Source organism: Python bivittatus, unplaced genomic scaffold (assembly GCF_059951505.1).
Source record: "Python bivittatus isolate LINGU-HERP-01145 unplaced genomic scaffold, Pbiv_v1 ctg000590_np1212, whole genome shotgun sequence".
Taxonomy (NCBI): domain Eukaryota; kingdom Metazoa; phylum Chordata; class Lepidosauria; order Squamata; family Pythonidae; genus Python; species Python bivittatus.
In genome coordinates, this window is record NW_028277086.1 from 6,209,879 (window position 1) to 6,234,230 (window position 24,352).

Genomic DNA, 24,352 nt, shown 5'->3' on the forward strand with positions numbered 1-24,352 from the left:
TCCTTCAGGTAACCTGGCCCCATGCCATGTAGGGCTTTAAAGGTGATAACCAATACCTTGAATTGGACCCGGAAGCAAACTGGCACCCAATGCAGCTCACGGAGCAGAGGTGTTATATGGGTCCTTCTTCGGGCCCCAAAAATTGCTCGTGCGGCCACATTCTGGACCAGCTGAAGCTTCCGGATATTCTTCAAGGGTAGCCCCATGTAGAGCGCATTGCAGTAGTCTATCTGGGAGATAACGAGGGCATGAGTGACTGTTCGCAAGGTATCCTGATCCAGGAAAGGGCGTAACTGGTACACAACCCGAAGTTATGCAAAAGCCCTCCTGGCCACAGCTGCCACCTGCTCTTTGAGCAGGAGCCGTGAGTCCAGGACGACCCCCAAATTATGCACTGGGTCTGTCTGGGGCAGTGCTACCCCATCCAAGACCAACGATGACAACGTCCCAGATACAGAGGAGACTACATAGACTATGACTTATACAACAAGAATAATATTTACAATTTACTGTCTTCCATTACGTTTGTATAGAAAAGGATTGTCAAAAACATCATTTTGTTAGAGATGTAATAAGACAATGCCTCTTTAAAACATATGTTTTTACCATGTCCTATAATTACTAAGTTTTGGGAGAAAGTAGTGGACTACAGGATATAAACATGATTGGGCACCAAAAACTAAAATCTTCAGAGGATAATATTCTTTTGAACTGTATACCTGGTCCTTAGAACTTGACATCTGGACAACATAAATGGATTCTCCGTGCCCTTACTATGGCCTGATATTGCAGCATTGGAAAGATAAATGTATGGGGCCCTTCACTCAAAGGATTGAAGACCTGATTGCACTTGCCTCTTATGAGCAGATGGCCTATAAACATACAGTAGACTTGTCTACAGACAAGTATAATGAAATATGCAACTCATTTAGACCAAATACAGTAGGTTAAAAAAATGATAGCAATATAAATGCATTGGAAATATATATGCATTTGAATAATATTTGCATTAGATAAATATATATAGATTTGTAACCTTTACTGTATAATGGTATACCAGACTAAGTTTTTTAAAATTTATTTTTGCTGTTGTTGCATTTTTGTCACTTTTTTGTAGTACCACTTTTAATATTTTCTTCCTTTTATTCGTGTATTATTATTATTTTTCTGTTTTTTCCCCTTTTTTTGTTAATTAAAAACCAATAACATTTATATATAAAAAGAAAGAAATACCATTTGCCTGCAAGCAAGAACTGGTGCGACTACAAAACAGAAAAAGTAATAGAAAATGAAGAAGCTGAAGTGCTCTGGGACATTAGAATTAAAACTGACAAGTGTCTGCCACACAACACCCCAGACTTAACAATTGTTGACAAGAAAGGCAAAAAAGTCTGGATAGTGGATGTTGTCATAGCTGGAGAGAGTAGAAGAGAAGAGAAAGAGCTGGAGAAAATCACAAGATATAAAGACCTGCAAATAGAGGTAGAACGACTCTGGCAAAAGAAAGCCAAGATTCTACCAAGTGTAATAGGTGTCTTGGGTGCAATCCGAGAACATCTGGAGCACCACTGGAGCACCATCAGCATTGACAAAATCACCACCAGACCATTGCAAAAGGCAGCTTTACTTGGAACAGCTCACACCTTGCGATGATACCTTTAACACCATCAAACAACATCTGTCTATCCAACTTGCTTAGGTTATTGTAAGTCAAAACAACAACTTGAGACTTTATGATTTGAGAAACTGAACCTAGAGGAGACTAATGATTCCAGACAGAAAGGGGAAAGGAAAAAAAAATCCTCTTGTCTTTGATCAGCTCTTGGAACTTGCAAAATGACAGAAAACGCTTTGACATTTGTTGCTGGTCACTTGATTTGGGAGTGATATAATACCCAAGTGACCTATTCTGCTCAGAATAAAATTGATTTTATCTCCACCTTTGGTGTGATTTATTGGGCTATAGCACACCAGGCAATGAACATCACATTTTGGGACAACAACAGTAACCACAGATCTTGCTCTATCAAAAACAACCTTGGGAGAGTTCACATTCACTGCTAAACCAGAGTTGATGGCATAAATCTCAGTTGGCTGGGTTCACCCAATATGCTAAGCCATTAAACATGGTTTATATAGAAAACACAGTCACACTCTGGCTTAGTGTAATGTAGAAACTCAGCTGGGGAAAAGGCAGAGAATGAGAATAGCATGCTGAAGAGTGTTCTAGATTTGGGTAGAACAACCTAGATGGAACGTGATATGTTTGTTTGTTTGCAAAGGAGGCTTCAGGTGGCCCCCAAAAGGTCTGCATGAACCCTTGAGGCATCTTTCACAATGTTCAACCATACTACAGAGGCTTGACTGGCCAAGTCCCTTTTATTCACTGAGCTTCTGATTTCTGGACTGCACCCAGGAGTCAAACATCAGAAAAGCTTCTGAGGCCCTCATTTCTGAAAACAAAGACCCTACTGAAATCTGCCTTACAGTCTTTAAAGTTTATTTGTCCTGTAAAAGAAGATTTTGCTTTTCTGCCTCTTGCTAAGAATTTGTTTTTGCTTTCTCATGATGGTGTTTTTGAGCATTGTTTAATGTTGGAGGTGGTGGACAGGTTCTCTTCCATTACAACTCTTTCGGTCCCAGTGCAGTCTCTGGAGCTCCCGTCTTTCCTAGCATGAGAAAGCTTAATTGGACAAGTGTCCTCTCCTGCCTTGCTTTGGGATTGAATTGGACTGCGAGAAGGCAGAGAGGCAGCAGATCCCTTGAAGGTGATTGTGCAGAGAGAGTCATGACTGTCCTATCCAGGCCTTTACCCCCTGCTAAGCAAGTAAGTGGAGGACCTCCATGTTCCACCCATGACAAGTTCTCTGAAATTCTCCTCTCTTTGGACAAAAATGTTGAAAGCATTTTTCTTCTTCAGATTACATGAGAAATGTTTGGAAGGAAATTCAGGAAGATGATCATGGACCTACCACACTTTTTTCAGAGGATGTGAAACAGACTTGCTACTTGCTTCCTGGAGTCATTTGGTAAGCAAAGAAATTACTGTCACAATTAACACCTGCTGCCAAAAGATGATCTTCCTTTCATGGGCCTTAAGTCCAGGAATTTGATCTCCAGATCTGACTGCTTCTCAAGATATGATCGTATCTTTAAGCACTTCCTTTTCAAATTGGGTGTGTTAACACATTTAAGTTCCAAATTCAGAGAAGGATATTTCGCAAGTTCTCTTCTTTCTTTCTCAGAACGTTTGCAGCTTGGTCCACCTCAATTCTCCTTTCCGAGAGCAACTGGATCAAGTGCTGGGCAACTGGATTCATTGAAAAAAATCTCATCCTTAGATCCTGAAAGAGATCAGATTGTCCCCTCTGGAGATTCTTCCTATCATCAGCAGGTATGTCAGCCGTAAAGGTAGAGCTTCTATTGTGTTAATCGTTATTTGCAAAGTACTCCTTTTTGAGTTTAGGATAGGACTTGGGTACCATTAGGTTGGGATCAGCTAATATTTCAGGATTCTGTGGCTAACTCAATTTTGCAGCACTTTTTCCAGCATGATGTGATACCAGTCTTCTCATCTCTGACTCCAACAAGTCTTAACATGTTTTTTTTTCCTTGTCTTTTAACTTGCTTCTTTTAACTTTTAATTTTTAAATCACAGCTTTTATCTTGTTGACTGGTGTATGTGTGACTCTGTTTGGATTTCTTTTATCTGAGTATTTTTTCTTAATGGTGAGGAAGACGAACAGGAGTCACTCAAGATCTGGGCACTTAAACCTGAGAAAATCCTTGAAGCATCTAAGAATTGATGAGGCCAGTAAGGGCCACTGATTTATTTACTATAAGTAATTGGTTCAACCCCTTGGCTGACTCATGAATGGAGACATTTCTAGTCGCAGAGGCAGATGCTGTGAGCAAGGAAGGCATGTCAGTGTCCCGCTTACTACAGGAATCTCCCCTGCCAGAACAGCTAACAGAGCAAATAAAATATAACAATGCAACCTTTTCTCTGCCAGCTGAGAACGTTTAGTCAAATCAATTATTGCAGATACTGTTTCTTTGATATTTCAAAACTCACACATCATCTGTGAAAAACATGACTCCCTACTATGCTTATGAAGATATTCCTCAAAAGGCTCTTATCAGACCAAAGAATTTCTCTCGACCCTCAGGTTGAGACAACCTCAATAAATTCACAATATAGCATACAATCAACTCAAAGTGTGTTTTCCATTTGTAATAATGTCATGAAAATTCATCAATGGGGTTCCTGTCAAAAACAGCATTCTCTTTTATGCTTCTTCTCTCCCTCCTTTAAAGTCCTTTATTTGGAATGAAATTGGGTGAGCCTGTTTTACAGACCTTTTTGTTTGTTTGTCCGTTTGTTTTCATTTTGCAAAGTGTCCTTTTGTACTTTTTGGGAAGAAGAGTTCATTGTGTCTCATGAAATGAAATGGTGAAGGTGAAAAAAGCCAAGGAGAAGATTTCCAGCCCCTCCTCTATGGAACAATTAATCTTGATGGTGAAACCTCAAGATGATACTGTTTCTGCTGCTCAGTTTCTTGGAACTGAAGTCAAAAAGCTTCCTCTTTCTTTAGGCTTATAATATAATTTTTATTAAAAGAAAAAATTACATCAGGTGAAAAACCTGTGGAAACATAAAAAAGTAGAAAAAAAAGACTAAAAGAAAAAGTGAAAGATTAGAAAAGAAAGAGAGGATATGAAAGATATCTAAAGAAGTGACTTCCGACCTTCTTTGCAGCAGTTGCAAACATAATTCCCATTTCCAACCTACCAGATTTCATATCACGGTTCCCTTCCTCTCATGAACAAACCTTTTTAATCTAGGAATCCCCAAATCCCCAATTCATTTTTATCCATTTTCAGCAAAAGGTCCATAAAGGGTTTCCAGTCTTTCATAAAAGTAATTGTTGTTTCCTTCTTGATCAAAGAAGTCAATTTAGCCATTTTGGCAAGTTCTCCTATCTTTACGACCCATTCCTCCAGGATGGGTATTTCTATATTTTCCCTTTTTTGTGTGTATAACAGCCTCACTGCAGTTACCTTTGATAACAACAATAATCCATGAGCCTTTTCTAGTTGATTGTCCATAAGTCGTACTAAGAAAAATTGTGGTTTCTTCTGAATATTAATTTTTAAAACTCTCTGCATCACCATTTGTATTTGTGTCCAACAGTTTTTTGTTTTTTTCACAAGTCCACCATGCATGATAAAATGTTGCTTCCTGTTTTTCACATTTCCAACAGTAATTAGAAGTGCCTTTATACAACTTAGATAACTTCTCTGGGGTCATATACCCATGGTACATCATTTTGTAAAAATTTGGTTTTAAACTGTAAGAGCCCCTTTGAGTTCTGTTGCCTGCAAATGTCATCTTGTTTTTTTAACAGCTTTTATTTACTCCCCCCCCCCCCAGTTATGTCGTATTACATTTTCTTAGTTGCCTTCTGAGGTGCCCAGAGTCATTTGGAGGCAGGTAGTGCCCTAATCAAATACATTAAAGTAAATTAAATCACCTTCGCCTGGTGGGACTATTGTTGATAATTCAATAGAGATACCCACTAAACACCAGGGAGTGTTTAGATAAATGACTAACTCACCATCTTGCCTTCCATGTCTTAACATAATCGTTCTGAAACAACGTACGATTCATATTAGTCCGAGTGATACCAAGTATTTCACCTTTTTCTTAATCTTAAACCAGGTTTATTCTATCAATTCTTTTTGTTCTTCCATCCTCATATTTTACCAATTGTTTGTCCATCAGTCCCAAAAGGAAAGTCTCTTGTTTTAAGTGTATATTAACCTTCAAGATCTTTTGAATTAATATATGAATTTGGATCTAAAATTTTTTAGCCTTATTACATGTCCACCAAAGATGATAAAAAGTCCCTTCTTGTGGTTCACATTTCCAACCTATCTTTGAAACCCCTTTGTACATTTTGGATAATCTTTCTGGTGACAAATAACATCTATACATCATTTGATAGAAATTCTCCGTCAAATTAAGATACAGTGTAAATTTTAACCCTTTCATCCACATATTTTCCCTTTGTTCCATTTGTATATTGTGCCCAAAAATTTTAGACCATTTGATCATACAGTCTCTAACTTGTTCATCTTCTGTTTCAAATCTCAGCAAAAGCTTATACATTTTAGCGATACAGTGTTCATCATTGGTACACAATTCAGTTTCAAAAACAGCTTTGTTTTGTTCAAAACACTGTATCTTTTTATTAACTTTATATCTTTCTCCAAGTTCTACATATGAAAACCAGTGGCATAAATGTCCCTGAGATGTCAAATCCTCCCTTGCTTTTACTTTAATTTCTCCTTGATGAATATCAAGGATATCAACACAGATTAACCATTTCTGCTTCGTTACCATTTCTTTCCTATAAAATGCTTCTTGTGGAGATGACCATAGGTGTATTCTTGGACACAGCCTAAGTTTATATCTGTTCCATATTCTCAAAATGGCACGTCTAATAAAGTGATTCTTAAAATCCACATTAACTTTAACTTTATAATACCATCAATAGCCGTGCCACCCAAATCTCAATTTGTGTCCTTCCAAATCCAATAATTTGTTATTTCTCAGCAACACCCATTCTCTCAACCAAACCAAATAATAAGTGGCCAATTACAATCTGAAATCAGCCAAGGCTAAATCTCCTCTTTCTTTAGCATCTTGCAACACCTTATATTTAACTCGCTGTTTTTTGCCTTGCCAGATAAGTCTAGTTATATCCTTCTGCCATTGCTTAAATGGTAAGTCAGTAGTCACAATTGCTATTGTCTGAAACAAAAGGAGTATCCTAGGGAAGACATTCATTTTTATCACAGAAATTCTTCCCAACAATGATAGTTGTAATTTCTCCCATCTTAACATATCTTTCTTAATTTCATTCCATGTCTTAACATAATTATTCTGGGACAACATATTGTTTATATTGGTCAGATTAATCCCCAAATATTTTACCTTTTTTTCAATCTTAAAGCCTGTTTTATTCATCAATTCTAGTTGGCCTTGTATGGTTTAGTGATGAATGGGAGACCAACAATGACATAAAATTCCTCAACAACATTCTTCCTAGGAACAGTTTTGATAATCAGAAGAACAGTTAAAATTTATTTCTGTTGATATTTGTATTTCCCCTTAAATTGCAGTGTCCTGGATTGTCCTCCTAAACCACTGATCTCAACATCTCCTAAACAAGGAAACAGCTTTTGCACAATGGCACAACAATTTATTTTTTCAAAAGGTAGGAACAGCATGTAAACTATATGATATATTATTTTCCATTCCTTTTCTTTATGAATAGTAGCCTCTGTGGCTACTACTAATAAAGAAGACCTTAATTGTTCAAAGATGCGTAATTAGATCATTCCAGAGTTCAACCTCTAGCACCAGGACATGCATTCCCTTTGTTTTTTTCTCTGAAGGTGGGGTGGGGGATGATGGGAAAAAGGGTATTTTTAAAATATTCAGTGAGTACAATCATAAAATGGCTGTTGAGGGAATTACTCATTCAAAAAACAGCTCTCCTGGAGAATGTAAGAATACCAACGCTCTGATACCTGCTGCTTCCTCTGGGCAACATCATCCCAGAATGGTCCTTGGAGGGACAGAAGAGAAGAACCTCCATGTCCTTTAAGAGAACTTTCACCAAAGTTATGTTATTGGAAACCCAGACACATTTCTGAAAACACATTTGCATTTTTGCTGCCTGGTGTTATTGACCGTCATCATGACCTTACTGTAATTGCTTCCTTAGGTAATGCAAAGATCTCTGAAAAATATTCTGACCCCAATGATGCTTTGCCTCCTGGCTCTGAGGTGTAAGTATGCTATGGTACAAAATATTTTCCTTAGAGGAAGGAAGGCAGCCGTCCAACTGTTCCATAATATTCCACAAGCAAAAATTCCCAAGAGAGCCAATGAGGATTTTTGGATTCAGTGTGGGCGGCAGACAAGGGACAGAGTTCCCCTAGGAGCAGATCATCCCCAGTTGAGAATTACCAGGCAATCTCCTTTGGAAGACATTTATCTTCTGAAGGAAAGGTGGGACAGGACTTGCATAAATAAATAAGGATTGTGTGGATGAAATTGTTATGGTTGTATTGGACTTGGTTTTGTCTATTGTGTAAGCGTAGCCTCAGTGTTTCTCTGTGTGTGTGTGTTTGTGTGTACTATGGCTTTGCAACAATTAAGATCTGATTTGCAAACATTCTTTCGGAGCATGAGAAACTGCCTACATTTTACCTGTGTACAACCTGGCAAAATAGGTACAACTTTCACCTGCTGCCCAGTCTCACTAAAAGGCAGATTTGTTGTCAAGGGTTGCTGAGGGTGCATCATCTGCCCTTCAGTGTGCTCCAAAGGACTTTTTTGGAATCAAATCCAAAGTGTTGCACTGCTATAGGGTCTTCAAGTGTGTTATAAAAAGAGTTAGGAAGAGAAGATGGGAGGACATGGAAGAGACACTGAACATAAAGTGGAAGAGATGGGTTTCGTAGGAGTCCGTTAGAATCCCTGCCCAAGACAAGGGACAAAACACGCATTACAATATAACATTTAAACCCAAGACATCCTTGCTCCTGTTGTTTTACAAGTCACACGGAGAACAGAGTAGTTCCTCTATTCAGACATTTTCTGGAACATGTGGCAGATCAAAGGAGGTACTCCTTCTCCCCACATGATCTGGAACCTGAATAAAGCCAATCTCTAGATCACATTAAGAGGGGTACCTGAGTTCAGGCCACAATAGCAGCTCTTGCAGATTTTCTCCTAAAAGCACGGATGTTAGAGAAAGGGGGAGACAGAGTCACATCATTATTCCTGTTCTCTTTCCTTTTTCTGTCTCATGGTAAACAGCAAAGTTATACATTGATATCTAGAAATCAAAAGGGAAGCATGTGATCCGTCTAATTCTGTAATAACAATTGATTCTGTTTTGGTCACTTTCTGTTAACAGGAGTACTCGAGTGGGTGTAAAATTTGTTGAAGTGTCTAACAGAATTCTTGAAACTGGAGACAATCATCAGAATTTTTCTGAAATACTCAAAATCCCTCCTTCTCTGTATGATCACCTGTTTGATGATTTAACACGAAATCTTATCAATGCCTACATTGCCATTATTTGTATTTTGGGTCTGCTAGGAAATGGGAGGACAATTTATCTTCTGACTTATTCCGTTAAGAGGAATTCTTTCACCACTTACATCCTGAGTCTCTCCATCGCTGATTTTGGGGTCCTCGTATCCCTCATTATTGCGGCTATATTTGTTGCTGTTTTAACTCTGCGTAAAGAAATTTACATACTCCATACCTTTTTCTTCCTGTTTCTTGAGCTGTTTTTCTTCACCTATTCTGCTAGCCAGTTTCTGCTGACAGCCATCAGCCTGGACAGGTGTGTGGCTGTCCTCTTCCCACTCTGGCATCGCTGCCATCGCCCGCCCTATTTGTCCACCCTAGTTTGTGGCATCATATGGACCCTCTCCTTCCTGCTCGCTGCAGTGCACTTCATTCTCCACCAGACCAGGCGCTCTGGACGTTCACCTTTAGTTTACCAGCTGATTGTGAATGGTTTACTTTGCACGCCTCTCATGGTTGTGTCCACTGTGACTCTCTTGTTCCACATGGGCTCGAAAGCACAACGCAAGCAAAGGAAGCTGCTGACCGCCATCTTGTTGGCTCTCCTTTTCTTCCTCCTTTTTTCTTTCCCAATGAATGTTGTTTATGTCATAGAATATTTGGATCCCCCTCATTACATTCTCATGACAATTGGCTTAGGGTTTGCCGCTCTCAACAGCAGCATCAACCCACTCCTCTATTTCTTAGTCGGGAGGAAACAGACCGGAAAGGATCAGCCCAGAGCATCTTTGAGGGTTGCTCTGCAAAGAGTCTTCAGGGATGAGCAGGACAGCCCAGAAAATCAGAAAACCATGGAGGAAGCCCAGTTGTGAAGAGTCACTAGCATTTATATTCTTTTTTTTTTTAAGCCATAATGAATATATGGTTCAAAATTGATGTAAGTTCCCAAACAAAATTGCAAAACTCAAAACAATGAAAGCTGAAAACATTCCTGTGTATGTAGCTTCCATAAGTGAAGAAGAGGCATTTGTATCAAATATTCTTACTTTATATAATTCCATTCTATTTCACAGTAGCAGTAACAATTAATTATTACTGTATGAAACTTTAAATATGTCTAATTTTTATGATGATAAATATTTGTCTTCATTCCATTTTTTCAACCCTTTGTTGAAAATAGATGTAATCCATATGATCAGAATTTGGACTTTTGTTTTCCAAATTAAAATGTCCATACATTTAATATCAAATTAGAAAGTTATTTGCCAATTGGAGAGGTTCTGAGCTTTGCTGTACATATTTCTCTGTTTAATCAAGCTTATTAGATCCTATATGCAGTTATAGATGAAGGATAAGTAACGCCTCCTTCAAAACAGCCTTCGCAGCCCCAGCCCATTGATTTCTTTATCAGCTGATGGAAAGAGACAAATAAGGATCAAACTGGTCTTACAGGGGGCTGTCTAGGATGGGCTAGGCTGTCAAGAAGAACAGAAAAATATGAAGGAAACCCATTTGTAATGGCTCCTTAAGCAGATAAAATACAATAGCTAGCATTACATTGGTAATGTTTCAACTCATAATTTTATTTAGTACAAGAATATACGGCTACAGAAAAAATGCACATTGATTTAAATAATGAAAGGAAATAGGAAGAACAAAGAGAAGAGCAATGCAAGAGTCAGTTGTTTGAGATGGGTGGCCATAAAAATCAAATAAAGAAATAAAGAAATAAAGCTTGCTGTATACCTAGTTTTCTTAAGTATAATGTGAAATTCATAAACTTGAAAATTTCAGACAATGTATCGTTCCATTTTATTTCATAATAAAGAGGTATCATAAATAATGATTATTTCTTGCCTTTCCTTTCCTTTTTGGATTATACTTTAAAATATGTATCTTCTAAGTGAGCCTTTTTTATTGCAACGTTTTTACAAGTCTTGGTTCAAACCAGTCTTTATTGACATTTCAAGTCCTATTTCTAGTGGCACCAGCTTCACCTTGTAGAGTGCTTGAGTGGTGGGACTTTAGCAGACCATCCCCACCATCCATTAAACTCATCATGGTTTGTGTTCTGCATGGCTGATTTTGAGACCAATTATGCCAGAAGCTGGCTCTGAGGTGGGGGATGAAATACGTTTGTGATGAAAAATGTATCATGTTGGAAGCCCCTGGTTGAATCTTAATGTAGAACAAGCCCAGGAGAGTTCTGCCCATCCTTCTCATGAAGTTAATCTCCCTGATCCTGCTGGGAGTGTCTGGTGGCCGATGGAGACACAAAGTGGCTCTTTTTACTCTGGTTTCTTTGTCAGTGTATGTATTCAGGAAAATGTAAACTGCCTGTATTTGAGAGAAGGCTGCAATCCAGTCATTATCTGGGACCCAACAGTGATCAGTGTGCACATCAGTCAGATTTGTTTGCATGTGGTTTCACTCTAGGGCATTTTAGGGGAAGCAATCTCTGCTCTTGACAATGCAACTGAACTACATTTTCATCAGCATTGTTAGCAATATCGAGACTATACTGACATCCACAAATCCCCCAAAGCAACTCCACGGGAGTCAAATGAACCCAAAGAGACAGCGGTGCTTTTGGGATAGATAAAACAGTCATAAATAAGCTTGGCACTCTCGGGAGGACGGAGCTGGCGTCGCGGCGATACGGCAGGCGATCTTGGGCTCCCAGGATCGCAGCCGATATCTCCTCCCCCGGACGGTCCCGATGGACCTAAGCCGTCCCGTAGAGATGGCGATCGCAAAGGGCGCGTCCCGTGGATCTCAGGGACGCCGCAGGTCCCAGATTGATCCGGGGAGAAGCTTTTGAAGCCGGCGGAGGAGAGGCAGCCAAAATGGCTGCGAAAGCCGGGGAAGCTCCAAAGGAAGAAGGAAGAGAAGGGTGTCAGCTGGGTGAGATGGACTTTTACTATTTAACTATTCTTAGAGAACACCTTAAGTAACTTAAAGAGATTTTTAAAAGTGAAGAAAAGTGGATTAAGCGGCGAGATTGAGCCTTATAAAAAAAGGGGGGAAATTTTTTTTTTCTTTTCAACTTTCCCTTTTTAGTGGAACTGGCAAGATGTTTTTCTCTTAAAAAAATATATTTTTAACTGGATTGGCTTTTTCTTTTTAATACTCAATAACTCTTTTTCTTAAGCCTTTTTTTTGACTAAGATTTCTTTATTGTTATAAGAAATTTATACTTTTTGATTTTGAAATGGGGAAAGTGGAGTTAAGAGAAAGTAAATGAAAGAAAGTTGCACTGCCATCTAGAGGCTCGACATAGTGCTTTTTTTCTTCTATTGTGACGCATGCTGAAGGACCCTGTGCTTTTTAAAAAGATAGTGGGATGTGCATGTTTATACAGGTGCCATCCGTAACTATAAACAAGAAAGTGGAGTTGAAAGCGATTTTGAAAATATCAAGATGGAAAGTTTGAGCTAGTCACAAGAGCCCTGATTAGTGGCAGTAGCTCTTCTTTCTGCTAGAAGCTCTGCTTTGCTCTCCATCCCCCCCTCAGTTGGATTTTTTTAAAGAGACTTAGTCTTTCCCTTCCTCTCCTTTTTTTTTTTTTTTTTCTTATTTTTGGCAAGAACAAAGATAAAGAATCCTTTGACTCAATGAAGGTTTATCAAGATAATAAACTATACGAGAAACACAATGCAGAAAAAGATCTTTAAACTATTGAGGATGACTATAAAAAACTGGAAGAAGAGCTGCAGAAATTCCCGCAAAAAAAAAGAAAAAAAGTTATTAAAGCTAAAATGGACTTAATTAAACATAAAACGGGATCAATGGAAAAGGAAGAAATAGTACAAGAAATCAGAAACATTAAACAGAATTACTGTGAGGCTTATAAACTGAGAATTAAAAGGGTTAATCAACTGATAAATGAAGAGGGACAGACTTGTCCTTGGCACTGAGGGTGAGAAAAAGATTATACAAGATTATAATGGAAAATCGTACTAAGAGAATGCACAAAAAGAAGAAGTAAAACAATATTGAAAGAAACTACTTCAGATGTTTAAAGAAAAAATGAGGGGAATACAATAATGATGGAACTGACAGAAGCTTCAAAAAGCAGAATGTTTGAAAGGACATTTATTACTGCTTTCTCTTATCCAATAATATAGAAAAAGGAATAAACAGCTAGATATTTTGGGATATTGAATGAAAAGGGTGAACTCAAAATTATGCAAGCGCTGGAATAAAGTATAAATCTGAGATATATAGTTAAAAATTGTATTTGATTGTAAATGTTTCAAGAGATTAGACTAAAATTTATACATGGTTGAATATAGTAACATATAGATTTTAAACTAGAGACATTTTTGTTGAAACATGTAGTGAAGAATCTGGTTAGAACTGTAACCCGGTTAGAACTGTAACTGATATTGTAACTGATATTGGTTAGAACTGTAACTTTTAAGAATTGGAAAAATTAAAAAGCACTTATGCAGGAGGAAGTTATTGAAAATTATGGAATGTGCAGAGATGAGTTAAATTGAGATTTGAAATTAGAGTAAGAAGATAAGTAATTTTATATGACACTGAGAAAATATAGTAATGTAATGGATTAGGAAATTTTATAATAGAAATTTGATATTAATTATTATATATATACACATATAATCGATAGATGAAAATGTATTACTAATCCTATTGAAAGTTAAAATTTCTTGTAATAAATGATTCTATAGATTAGCTATGAATGATTAATAATTGTTAATTGATAAGTATACAAGTATATTTTGAATAGATGATATGAGAATTTAAGATTATGAAAGGGGCACCAATGAGTTGGTAACTGGTTGACACACGGTATAAAATGGAAGATGCTTTTTTTATGCCTTTCTATGTTTTTGTTTGTTCATGTATGTTTTGTGTTTGTTGTAAAAATAAAAAAATATTTAAAAAAAAAAAAAAAGCTTGGCACTCTCACGAAAGTGTAAGATCAGCCCACCTGGATCAGACGAACTCTGGTCTTAGTTTAGGATTTTGCTTCCATCATTGGTCCATCTATGGCTCTAGGAAGCAGGAAATGGCAGTATAGCCTTCTCCTGCTGCCACTGATGGTGAGAGGTATGCTGGCATTTCATTTCATGAATAATGACCCCCGAGAGACCTGTCCATCTTCTCCATGCCGTGTATGACCTTACTGGCTGAGAACTGTGAGGATTCAAGATGAAAGGAGCTGAAGGGCCTCAGTAGTAAGGTTGAGTTGACTGTTGAAAACTGTCTTCAAAATCTCCCCATTCAAGCGGAGGATCTCACCATTCAAAACCTAGCATACAAACGATACTAGTCCTTTCAGTTCAATCTCACCAATTCAAGTCTAAGCAATAAACCCCATGAAAGTTGGAATGATTCAGTGAAAGCCATTCCTTTGAACAATTTAGTAAATCATGAGTTTCTTCCTCCATATCAGCTGAAATGAGTTCTTTCCTCTGTTTCATACCTTGCAAGTCTGCCTTTTTTGAGAATGCTGACGTGCAAAGCCTTAGAGGCAAATCTCTTGCCCTTCAAAGTAAAAATTCACCAATGGTTTGACATTTGGAGGAAGATCCTTTTCTTGCTGTGGGAAGCTTTCTTAAGAGCATCCAGAACATAAGCCTTTTTTAAAGACAACTGCATGTGGGATCAAGTTTTTTCAGGCCAGAATCCCCAACTTTTGGAGTCATTTGGTGCTCCTGCTATAAAAGCCTTCCCCATTCACAACACGGCAGCCACAAGGGGTGTGATCAATTACCAAATGCCCATTAGTCGTGAGATAAATCTGTGAGATTGGCCCTGGTCTTTTGTCCATCAGAGCTTGCCAAGCATGCAAAGGGAAGGTTCAGAGAGGATGTTGCTACAACCAAAACTCCCTCATTGCAGCTAGCAATGCCCAGTGGAAGGACACAAAGCTCTGTATATGCACACCAAAATCTAGACAACTTGGGCAAGCTTTCCAAGCAGCTACGCCAAATGTCCCAAGAGGCCTTTTCTGTGTCTTGCCTTTTCACAGTGGGGACGTTGTTTGCGCCAAACTCTGTGCCAAGGTGCCTGTGACATGCCTTTGATGGACCTACTTTCTAGCCCCTTAGAGCAGTGTTTCTCAACCTTGGCAACTTTAAGATGGCTGGACTTTAATTCCCAGAATTCCCCAGACTGCATGCTGGCTGGGGAATTCTGGGAGTTGAAGTCCACTTATATGAAAGTAGCAAAGGTTGAGAAACACTACCTTAGAATCTCATTGCAACCCAGGATGACCCAACCCATTCTTGTTTTGGGACCACTGGACCCAATTTTGATTTAGGCGACATTCTGAGAAAATCTAAATGTTTTTGCTGGATCTGAGGCTGTTTTGAAAGTAAAAAATGATGCTGGAGTTTGTTTTTGCAGGATGCTTTTAATAAAAGGGTAAAGGGTAGAGGGGGGCATGAGGCCTAGCAGCACCAGGACAAGGAAGTGTGAACAGGCACCACATTGCATGACATGACATGACAGCAAGAAATGGAAATCCAGAAGATCAGTGGCTATTCGCCTTGATGGCAGTGGGACTTCTTCTGAAGGCCATCTGCTGGGGGAGAAATGGGCTTCCTTGTGCAGTTTGTTGGTCACTCTGAGAACAGATTGCTGGAGTAGACGAGCCAGGGGAGAAATCCAGGAGGGCACTGCCTATGCTCTTATGTCCTTATTACTGAAGGAGCGCAATGGACCACTGGGCTTTTGAGGCTGAATCTCCACCGTTGAAGTCAAACACCACAGACGCTTTGCTGACATTGCCTCTCACCTAAAATCCCTTTGCATGTACTATTCTAAGCCTAGGCAATCTGCTTTGGTTGATTTTCCATTTAAAAGGAACTTATTGGTGAGAATTTTCCTCAGCTCTTCCTGCTTGGGTCTGAGCATGTGTGACCAAGATAGAATTGAGGACAGTGGAGGAGGTAGAATATGATCTCTCTGCCCATGAATTCGGAGCAATGGAAGGGTAATTTCAAAGGAGTGGAAGATCAATCTTGGTAGGCAGAGAGTAAAAAGCATGACTGAGATCAGGGAAAAGGAAAACAATCCAGCATTATATTAATCTTTGGGAAAGGTAGTTTCAGAAAGCTGTGCATCTTGGTGGCCATAGGCAAACACGTGACTTCTTCAGACACAGTTATTTGTTATTCATTTATGTGCTAAATTTCTATCTTTCCGTTCTGTTTATTCAACACTCAAGGTGGCTAACAACACATAAAAAGAGAAAGTATAATCTGCAAAAATAAATGATTGCAATTTAAATTAAGGCAAAATTATTTCAAATTCAATATTATTACAATTGAAATCCATTGCGTAAAGTATTTAAACACACATGGGAAATTAATGAAAGATATATATCGAAGCATGGGTGATAACATAGACTTAGGTTTTCAGAGTCACTGATCAATTCTCACTGGTAAATGAAGTTTGCTGGGTAACTGACTGTGAGGATAAAATAGCTAGGAACATCAAAGCATTTTACACAGTGTTTGGAGCATTTTAATTTGTGCTTGCAAATGAGCAAAGGGTGAGTGCAGAAATTTGAAGATTAGGACACCATTCCATTCAGCTGCTCCCAGCTAATGACTAAGATCCAAGAAAAGTTTAACCCATTCAACCCATGTGTTATCTCCTCACATCATCTCAATAGGATCTGTTTGAAATGGATTTCAACTTGGACCCCTGGTTGCTCTTCATTCTCTTCTTCCTCCTTGAAAACCCTCTGGAGAATAATTTTTAGGTTGGACATAGAATGAAGTTCCTTCTTTCTCCCCAGTAGGAAATAGATTGGTGGGTTAATACTGCTGTTCATACAGGCAATTAAGTAGCCATATGTCCGTAAATAGAAATATTTCTGATTGGAAATAACATTGATGAAATAAATGATGATCGGTGGAAAAGAAATGATGAGGAAGAAAAACAGGGCAAGCAAGATGGCTGTGAGAAGCTTCCCTCTCCTCTGCCTCTGTGTTTTAAGGTAGGCTTTGATGAAGAGGGCCAGACTAGAGACCAGCATGAGTGGGAAGCAAACGGTGGCATATATGAAAATTTGATAGAATAGGTAGAAGTTTGGAAGGCCTTTAAGCAAAATCAGAGTGTAATGAATTGCACAGAGGAGGAAAGAGACAATCCATGTAATGGCACAGAGGATGGTGGACAAGTATGGAGGCCGATGGCAGCGATACCAAATTGGGAAGAAGATAGAGAAACACTGGTCAATGCTGATGATTGTCAGAAGAAATTGACCAATGCAGTAAGTGCATACTGAACATTCTATTATTTCTATGAGGGAATCCCCAGTCATTATGACCAGAATTGCATGCACAAACAGGGTTATGAGGGTCCCACTGTCAGCCACAGCCAAATTGAGGATATAGATGGTGAAAGAGTTCCTCTTCATCTGGGAACCCAAAAGTCGCATGACAGTTCCATTTCCAATAACCCCTGGAATACAGATAAAAATTATTAAAGAATAAAGGAGTGTTTTCACATATCCATGGTGATAAATGATGCCTTTTGAGTATATTGAATGAGTATCATTGTGTTCAATAGAATCAAATGTCAATTTTCCCATTTTAGCACCCATTATTCCAGAAAAGATGATTGTCATGCTGGTTGTCATTTTCAGTTTAAATGAATCATATTTTGATTTTATTTTTTGTTTGTTTCTGCTTCTTGTTGAAAGTTGACTATATACCTAGACAACTAAAGACCAAGCCACTCACCCTTTTTTTAGTCAACAGAGATCAAAGGTCATTTGCCTCTGTTTTAGTTTTTCCAACAGGTATGGTGGAATTTGTGTGGGAAATTTCACAGAATATCTTCAGCAGAAGTCATCTGGGTTATACTTTTGGGTAGTCTTGCTTTCGGTTGCTTGCTCAGGAAGGCAAAAGTTGAGACATCAGTGTCAGGAGATTATTCTTCTCTTCCATCAGTTTTCAGCCCTAGGGGTCCATTCATCATCTGATGTGGATAGCTTTTCAGAACTAATTAAGAACTTGACTCCCACAAAGTAAAAGACTTTTTCACCTCAATCCCTTTCCATAGAAGCAAAGCAGAAATAACTCATGCAGGTCAGGTTGTTCTATCTCTTTGCCAGATAAAAGAGGAAATCCTTGTCGGTTTGATAGGAAGTAAGTTTTCTTCTGCTCCTTCACAAGAACTGTGTAATATGAAAAGTGAAAAGAAAACAAACAATGGTCATGTGATCAATCTAATGGCAAACAATATGGATCTCTCCATTTCTATTTTAAAGTGTAATCAGAACTGCCATACAAATTATTAATCATAATTCTTATCCTTCTAAAATAATCTCTTTTGGACCATGTAAAAACAACAGAACATTTCATGATATTCTGGTTGGGATATATTTGGTGACAGCTGAACATCACAGGAGAAGAAAATATCCATTGGAATCACTAATGGATTCTTTGTTTTTATGTATGATAACAGCAGCAAGACTTTAAGGGGGATTTTACTTTCCTGAGATGGGGTGGGCCACTGGGGAGTGGGAAGTGCATGTTTCGAATGTCCTCTTGTTATTTACCAGCCACTTCCACTCACTGCTGTGGAATGAAAGAGGTCTGAAAACTCCTTGGCAGGGTTGGTGGGTTGGCTTCTCTAGGAACGGGGAAGGGTCAGATGGAAGCTTTGTGGCCCAGTCACAACAAGAGATGAATGGGATTATTGCCTTTTATGGTAGTGAGAGAAATTGAGATGATGGGAAGCTGGAAAAGGAAGTATTTCCTCTTCTGCTCCAATCTGGGCTCCTCTGAATGGAAATACAAATAATCAGGAGAAGGAAGAGAAAAGGGAACTTTCCTGTAAGGGTATCAAACATTTTTGCCTGACCAAAAGGAAATGGCAAATAATAGCCCAGGGTAGAAAATTTGGGGATTCAACATTGAAATGGCTCTATGTATCCATGGGTGAATGTAAAGGCCTCTGATCTGGATCAGAATTCTATGCAGAACATTCTTTGTGATAACATTTAGTATATTCTTCCATCCTTGATGTACTTGGAGATTTATTTTGTTTTATTTATATTTATTTATTGATAGACCTATAAGTAGGTGTCAGCCCTTTGAGGTAGGGCAGGTCAGAAAACTCAAACAAATACTGGAACTGTAGCAATATCACTATAATAAGAAAATCTTGTAAGTCTGGCAGCATTTCCCCTGCCCTCCGTCATACCTCAAAGACAGCCTAATGGTCTCTGGAGATCTGCTCCAAGATTATCTGTGTGTTCCTCTACCATATATTCTGTCATCCCAAAGTTCTAGGTAGCTAACCTCTCACAAAAGTAAGCTAAGCTAAACTGTAAGACAAAATAATAAAATAAAAGAGTAAAATAAAATGAAGTATACATGAAACAATAGCCATATACAACATCATATAAGCCACCTGAAAACCTTCTGCCCCAGTCCAATCTCTCCCATACAATAGAAGGGCTCAAAACAAGGACAGAGAGAACAGAACAGAGCAGAGCAGAGCAGAACAGAACAGAACAGAACATTTCTTTATTTAGTCAATGGCCAGCAAATTTAAGAGAACAATGACAGAGTAAAACATTGATAAAATAATGTCGTAAAAGACAGATCACAGAGTAATATTACATTCATTCCTCTATAACCATATTAATACATTTATTACCAGAGTAACAATATGTTTAAAAACTAAAAACTATGATTTTGAGTAAATATACCCCTAGCAGCTTATTAATTAAGAAATATCAATGCAAAAGTGATATTTACATAAATAATAATATCTTCCAATATCCTGTCATCCCAAGGTGCTAGGTAGCTAACCTCTCACTAAGTTAAGCTAAGCTAAATGATAAGACAAAATAATAACATAAAAGAGTAAAATAAAATAAAGTATACAATGAAATAATAGCCATATACATCACCAGAGAAGCCACCTGAAAATCACCTTCTGCCCCAGGCCAATCTCTCTCATAGAAGGGCTCAAAAGTAAGGAAATATTTTTTCAATGATATAAAATGAGTAATTCCTTGAGTTGAGAAAGGAATGAATAGGGAGGAGAAAGTGCAGGGGAAAAGGGGGAAAAAAGGAATAAACAAAACAAAAACACAAAAACATTTGGTAGGATAGGAGACAATTACTGAAATAACTCTGCTGTCTATGACCTGAAAAATGTAGTTAAGGAGTGCAGTTGCCCCACACAAGATACATCCAGAGAAGATGCTCTAGAATGAAAATGAGGAGCTTAGAATTGGGTCATGGGTGGGGAAAATGTCAGCAGGAGAAGAAGTAGGCCAGAAAAGGGCATCTTCACAAACCTTCTGACAATCTATTGTCGAAGGCTTTCACGGCCGGCATACGATGGCTGGTGTGGGTCTTCCGGGCTGTGTGGCCGTGTTCTTGAAGTTTTGTTTCCTAACGTTTCGCCAGCACCTGGCGTGGCGCCAGGTGCTGGCGAAACGTTAGGAAACAAAACTTCAAGAACACGGCCACACAGCCCGGAAGACCCACACCAGCCACCTTCTGACAATCATTGGAAAGGAAAGGATGTTCTTGAGAAGTAACCACATCTGTCCAGAACATCCTGACTCATCCTAAACTCAGAGACTCATCCTAAACTCAGAAAGAGTTCAAGAAAGAGTTCAAGAGAAAGAGTTCTTTCATATAACAGTTACCATGATGGAAGCAGATTTATGAGTCACTGCAGATTAGAACTTGATAAGGGCTGTGGGACCAATGGTCAGGCCTGAGCCCTCACTAAAGGAGGACTGGCCCCGTGCTAATAATTCACAGTGGCACAAGATGGAACGCTATAAGGCACATGTGAGGAAAATACATCTTTGGGTGAAGGAAGGAAGTGTTTAGAGGCGTCAGATGAATGGGATCACCTTAATAAATTGAAATATAAAGGAATGTGCGGCACCCTTGAAGCTGGCTGGCTGGCAAGAATTTATCCAACTGGCGTGAACTGCGTTGATTGTAAAAAGCCTGACCTCAAAGCCTTCTCACAAACATCCCTTTGCACAAGGCATCTTATCTCACAGTTCTTCCTGGCATTTGGCACCTTGAACTCACTTGTTACTTCCTCGTATTAAGGCTACTGTTTTCCTTGAAGATAGCAGAGAGGAAGAGGGGCAAATACACAAGACATCTGTCTCGAAAGAGGATGAGATAAGAAGGGGGGCAGAAAGTAACTTGAGATCTATTGCTTGCTAATGTATGCCTGCATCATCGCATGAATATATATGTGTATGCATTCTTTTTCTCTTCCCCTTCTTGTAGAAGTGTATAAATAACAGAGCATCCATTCTGCCTGTAGGGGAATGTCTCCCACTAACCCTTGATGGGTTCCCTCCAGTGTGCACTGTCTAATAAATCCTGCAGTGAAGCCTTGATCATTTTGCATTTGAGTCCTGCATTTTGATTCCACGCACACACAATAGTGGATGTTTCAGAAACACCCACACAGGCTCCAAGGAGATGCGAGAAGTCAGTTGGGGCCACTGGTGCTTTTATGGCAAGCCGTTGGTTATGTTGGCTAAGACTTACAGAGCTGAGGAAGAAATTGTTGTCTCCTCCACCCAACTGTTAAACTGATTTTTTTTTTTTTTTTTTTAATAACTGGTGATCTGAGATGGATACCTTTTTGTAAGAAATCATATTGTCAAGTAATCTCATCCTTGCAGTTCCTGAGACTCATCCTAAACTCAGAAAGAGTTCAAGAAAGAGTTCAAGAGAAAGAGTTCTTTCATATAACAGTTACCATGATGGAAGTTCTACCTTTACTGTGGACATACCTGGTGATGATTGGGAAGAATCCCTGGTGAGAACCAGCAGGTCTCTTCAAGAATCCAAGGAAGTCCAGAAACCTGGAGTTCTTTGATGAATGCAGTTTGGTCTGTATTTGAAGTACATGTGGTAAGAAAGCAGAATTTGTTCAGCAACAAGAGTAGATTTCCAAGTTAAAGAAAAACTTGCTTAATATTTTGCTATAAACTTGGAAAGAGTTTATACAAATTTTATGCAAAAGAAACATTTAAAGATAATCTAATCTCATCCCTGTTTACAACTTCTGTGAGAATGAGGAAGCAACTGAAATTGAACTCAAAGTCTGTTTCATCCTTTATCTGCAAATATTAGTGATTTTTGAAATGTTTGCATGAAAATTTACACTAAATGGAATGGAGAAATAAATCCTTTTTCTAGCTTTCTAGTAAATGTGAGGTTCATTAGAAGACTTAACAGATTATACATGTCAGCATATGTTGTTGAGAACATATATTGGGTTGAAAAGGGTTAGTTGGGGCCATGCAGGTAAAAAAAAGTTGGAACCCTGTGGTGCTTTTCAGGATGCAGAAGGCATCTCATATGGAGCTTTGCTTGAAGAGCACTAAGAACTACAGTTGGTCCAGAACACAGCAGCCTGAGTAGTGGTGGGCATTTTTCATTTTGCTCATGTGACAGCTCTACTTTGTGAGTTGCACTGGTTACCAGCAGGCTTCCAGGTGTAATTCAAAGCATTGGTTGTCACCCATAAAGGCTTCTAATGGCATAAGACTTGGACACCTATGGGACCACTTTTTAAAATTTGTTTCTGCCTGGCCAGTAAGATCTGGCCCACTTGGTTCACTCCAGGTCCCATTTATCAAGAATGTCTTTTGCAGGACCTAAGTTATAGGTCTTCTCTGTGACCGTGTCTACCCTATGGAGCTACATTCCTTCCGAAATTGGTATGGCTCCAAGCCTTCTGCACTTTTGCAAATCTTTCAAGATCTCTTTAAAGGCTCTTCCAACAGGCCCTAGAAAAGGATGGTTTACAATCAACTCCCTGAAATTAACTTGAAAATTTGTCTTACCTGTGTTACAGAAATCTAGATCCTGATAGAATCTGCTCCCTTTGCTGCCCTGGAGAGAAATGAGTGCCTTGGACTGGACACCGAACAACCTTCCTTCCTTTCTTTGCTTCACCTAATGTTATCACTGGGCAGATTCAGAAACAAATGTCATATTTTCTGTTGCTAAGGAACTTTGGTACTGGAGAAATTAGTCATTTCCTCCTGCCAACTGTTGTGGTTATCACACTCTTTTGCTGTGGTTACCTTCATCAATGGAAAACCTGGCTGAACCCTCACCCAATCCCATTGTGTTTTTCTGCTTCCTGCCTTCATTGCCTGGCCTTGTTTTCTGCTTATAGCATATATTCATAAGATCACAATCACAGAATCATAGGGTTGGAAGGGACCTTGGAGATCTTCTAGACCAACCCCCTGCCCAAGGAGGAGTCCTCATACTGACTCAGACAAAAGGTTGTCCAATCTTTTCTTGAAAACCTCCAGCAATGGAGCACCCCCAACTCCTGGAGGTGAGCTGTTCGACTGTTTAATAGTGCTCACTGTCAGGAAATTCCTCCTTATTTCCAGGATGGATCTCCCTCTGACGAGCTTCCACCCACTGCTTCTTGTCCTACCCTCAGATGCTATGGAGAATAAATCAATGCCCTCTTCCTTGGGGGAGCCCTTCAAGTATTGGAGGACTGCTATCACATCTCCCCTCAATCTTCTCTTCGTTAAGCTAAACACACCTAGTTCCTTTAGCCGTTATTCATAGGATTTGCCCTCCAGACCCTTAATCATCTTTGTTGCTCTTCTCTGTACTCTTTCTAGGGTCTCAGCATCTTTCTTGTGTTGTGGGGACCAGAACTGGATGCAGTATTCCAAACGTTGGCTCACCAGTGTGGTGTAGAGCGGTACTATCACTTCTGTTGAGCTTGATACTAGCTTTCTGTTGATGCAGCCCAAGACTGCTTCTCTCTGGGGTATAACACCCATTATTGGATGTGTTGGTTCTTTGCTGATGTCATATTGGAAACTCTTATTCATTGTATTATTAATATATTGTGGTTTGGGGGGAGGGGGAATTCTCTTTTTTTAAATTCTAATTAACTTTTGTAAGCTTTTGTTTCCTTTGTGACTGAGGTAGCTTACCGTCTTGTATAGCTCATATGCTTATTAGATTCTTCATTACTATTCATAACTATACTTGAAGAATGATGTATATCTGCTTTATTTAAAATCAAGGGTATCTCCTCCGTGTGGCCAATTTAACTAGAAATTTGGGATCCCAATGAGTTTCGTTGGGATACAATTTGTTTTTATATCCCCATCAGGACTTCTTCAAGAATTTCCATGATGATAATCCATAGGTACATTTACCTTTCACAAAATTATATTACATGAATTATAACATATCTAGA

The 24,352-nt window shown here is 38.9% G+C and overlaps 2 protein-coding genes across 2 annotated transcripts; one reads left to right on the top strand and one right to left on the bottom strand.

The window, feature by feature from the left end:
- The first annotated feature begins 3,922 nt into the window (after window positions 1–3,922).
- LOC148214741 (proto-oncogene Mas-like) lies at window positions 3,923–9,994 on the top strand. The gene is made up of 2 exons (XM_088149265.1): window positions 3,923–4,012; window positions 9,067–9,994. Exons 1-2 carry the CDS (start codon window positions 3,923–3,925, stop codon window positions 9,985–9,987), a joined length of 1,011 nt encoding a protein of 336 aa, XP_088005391.1. The 3' UTR covers window positions 9,988–9,994.
- A 5,499-nt stretch (window positions 9,995–15,493) lies between these two features.
- LOC148214742 (proto-oncogene Mas-like) lies at window positions 15,494–17,738 on the bottom strand. The gene has a single exon (XM_088148930.1). The coding sequence runs from the start codon at window positions 17,736–17,738 to the stop codon at window positions 16,755–16,757; it is 984 nt and encodes a 327-aa protein (XP_088005056.1). The 3' UTR covers window positions 15,494–16,754.
- Window positions 17,739–24,352: the final 6,614 nt, after the last annotated feature.

Coding starts and splice junctions, on each gene's coding strand:
- LOC148214741 (XM_088149265.1), top strand. CDS start 3,923: ATGTCAGTGTCCCGCTTACTACAGGAATCTCCCCTGCCAGAACAGCTA. Junction 4,013..9,066: donor ATGCAACCTTTTCTCTGCCA/GCTGAGAACGTT, acceptor GACAATCATCAG/AATTTTTCTGAAATACTCAA.
- LOC148214742 (XM_088148930.1), bottom strand. CDS start 17,738: ATGACAACCAGCATGACAATCATCTTTTCTGGAATAATGGGTGCTAAA.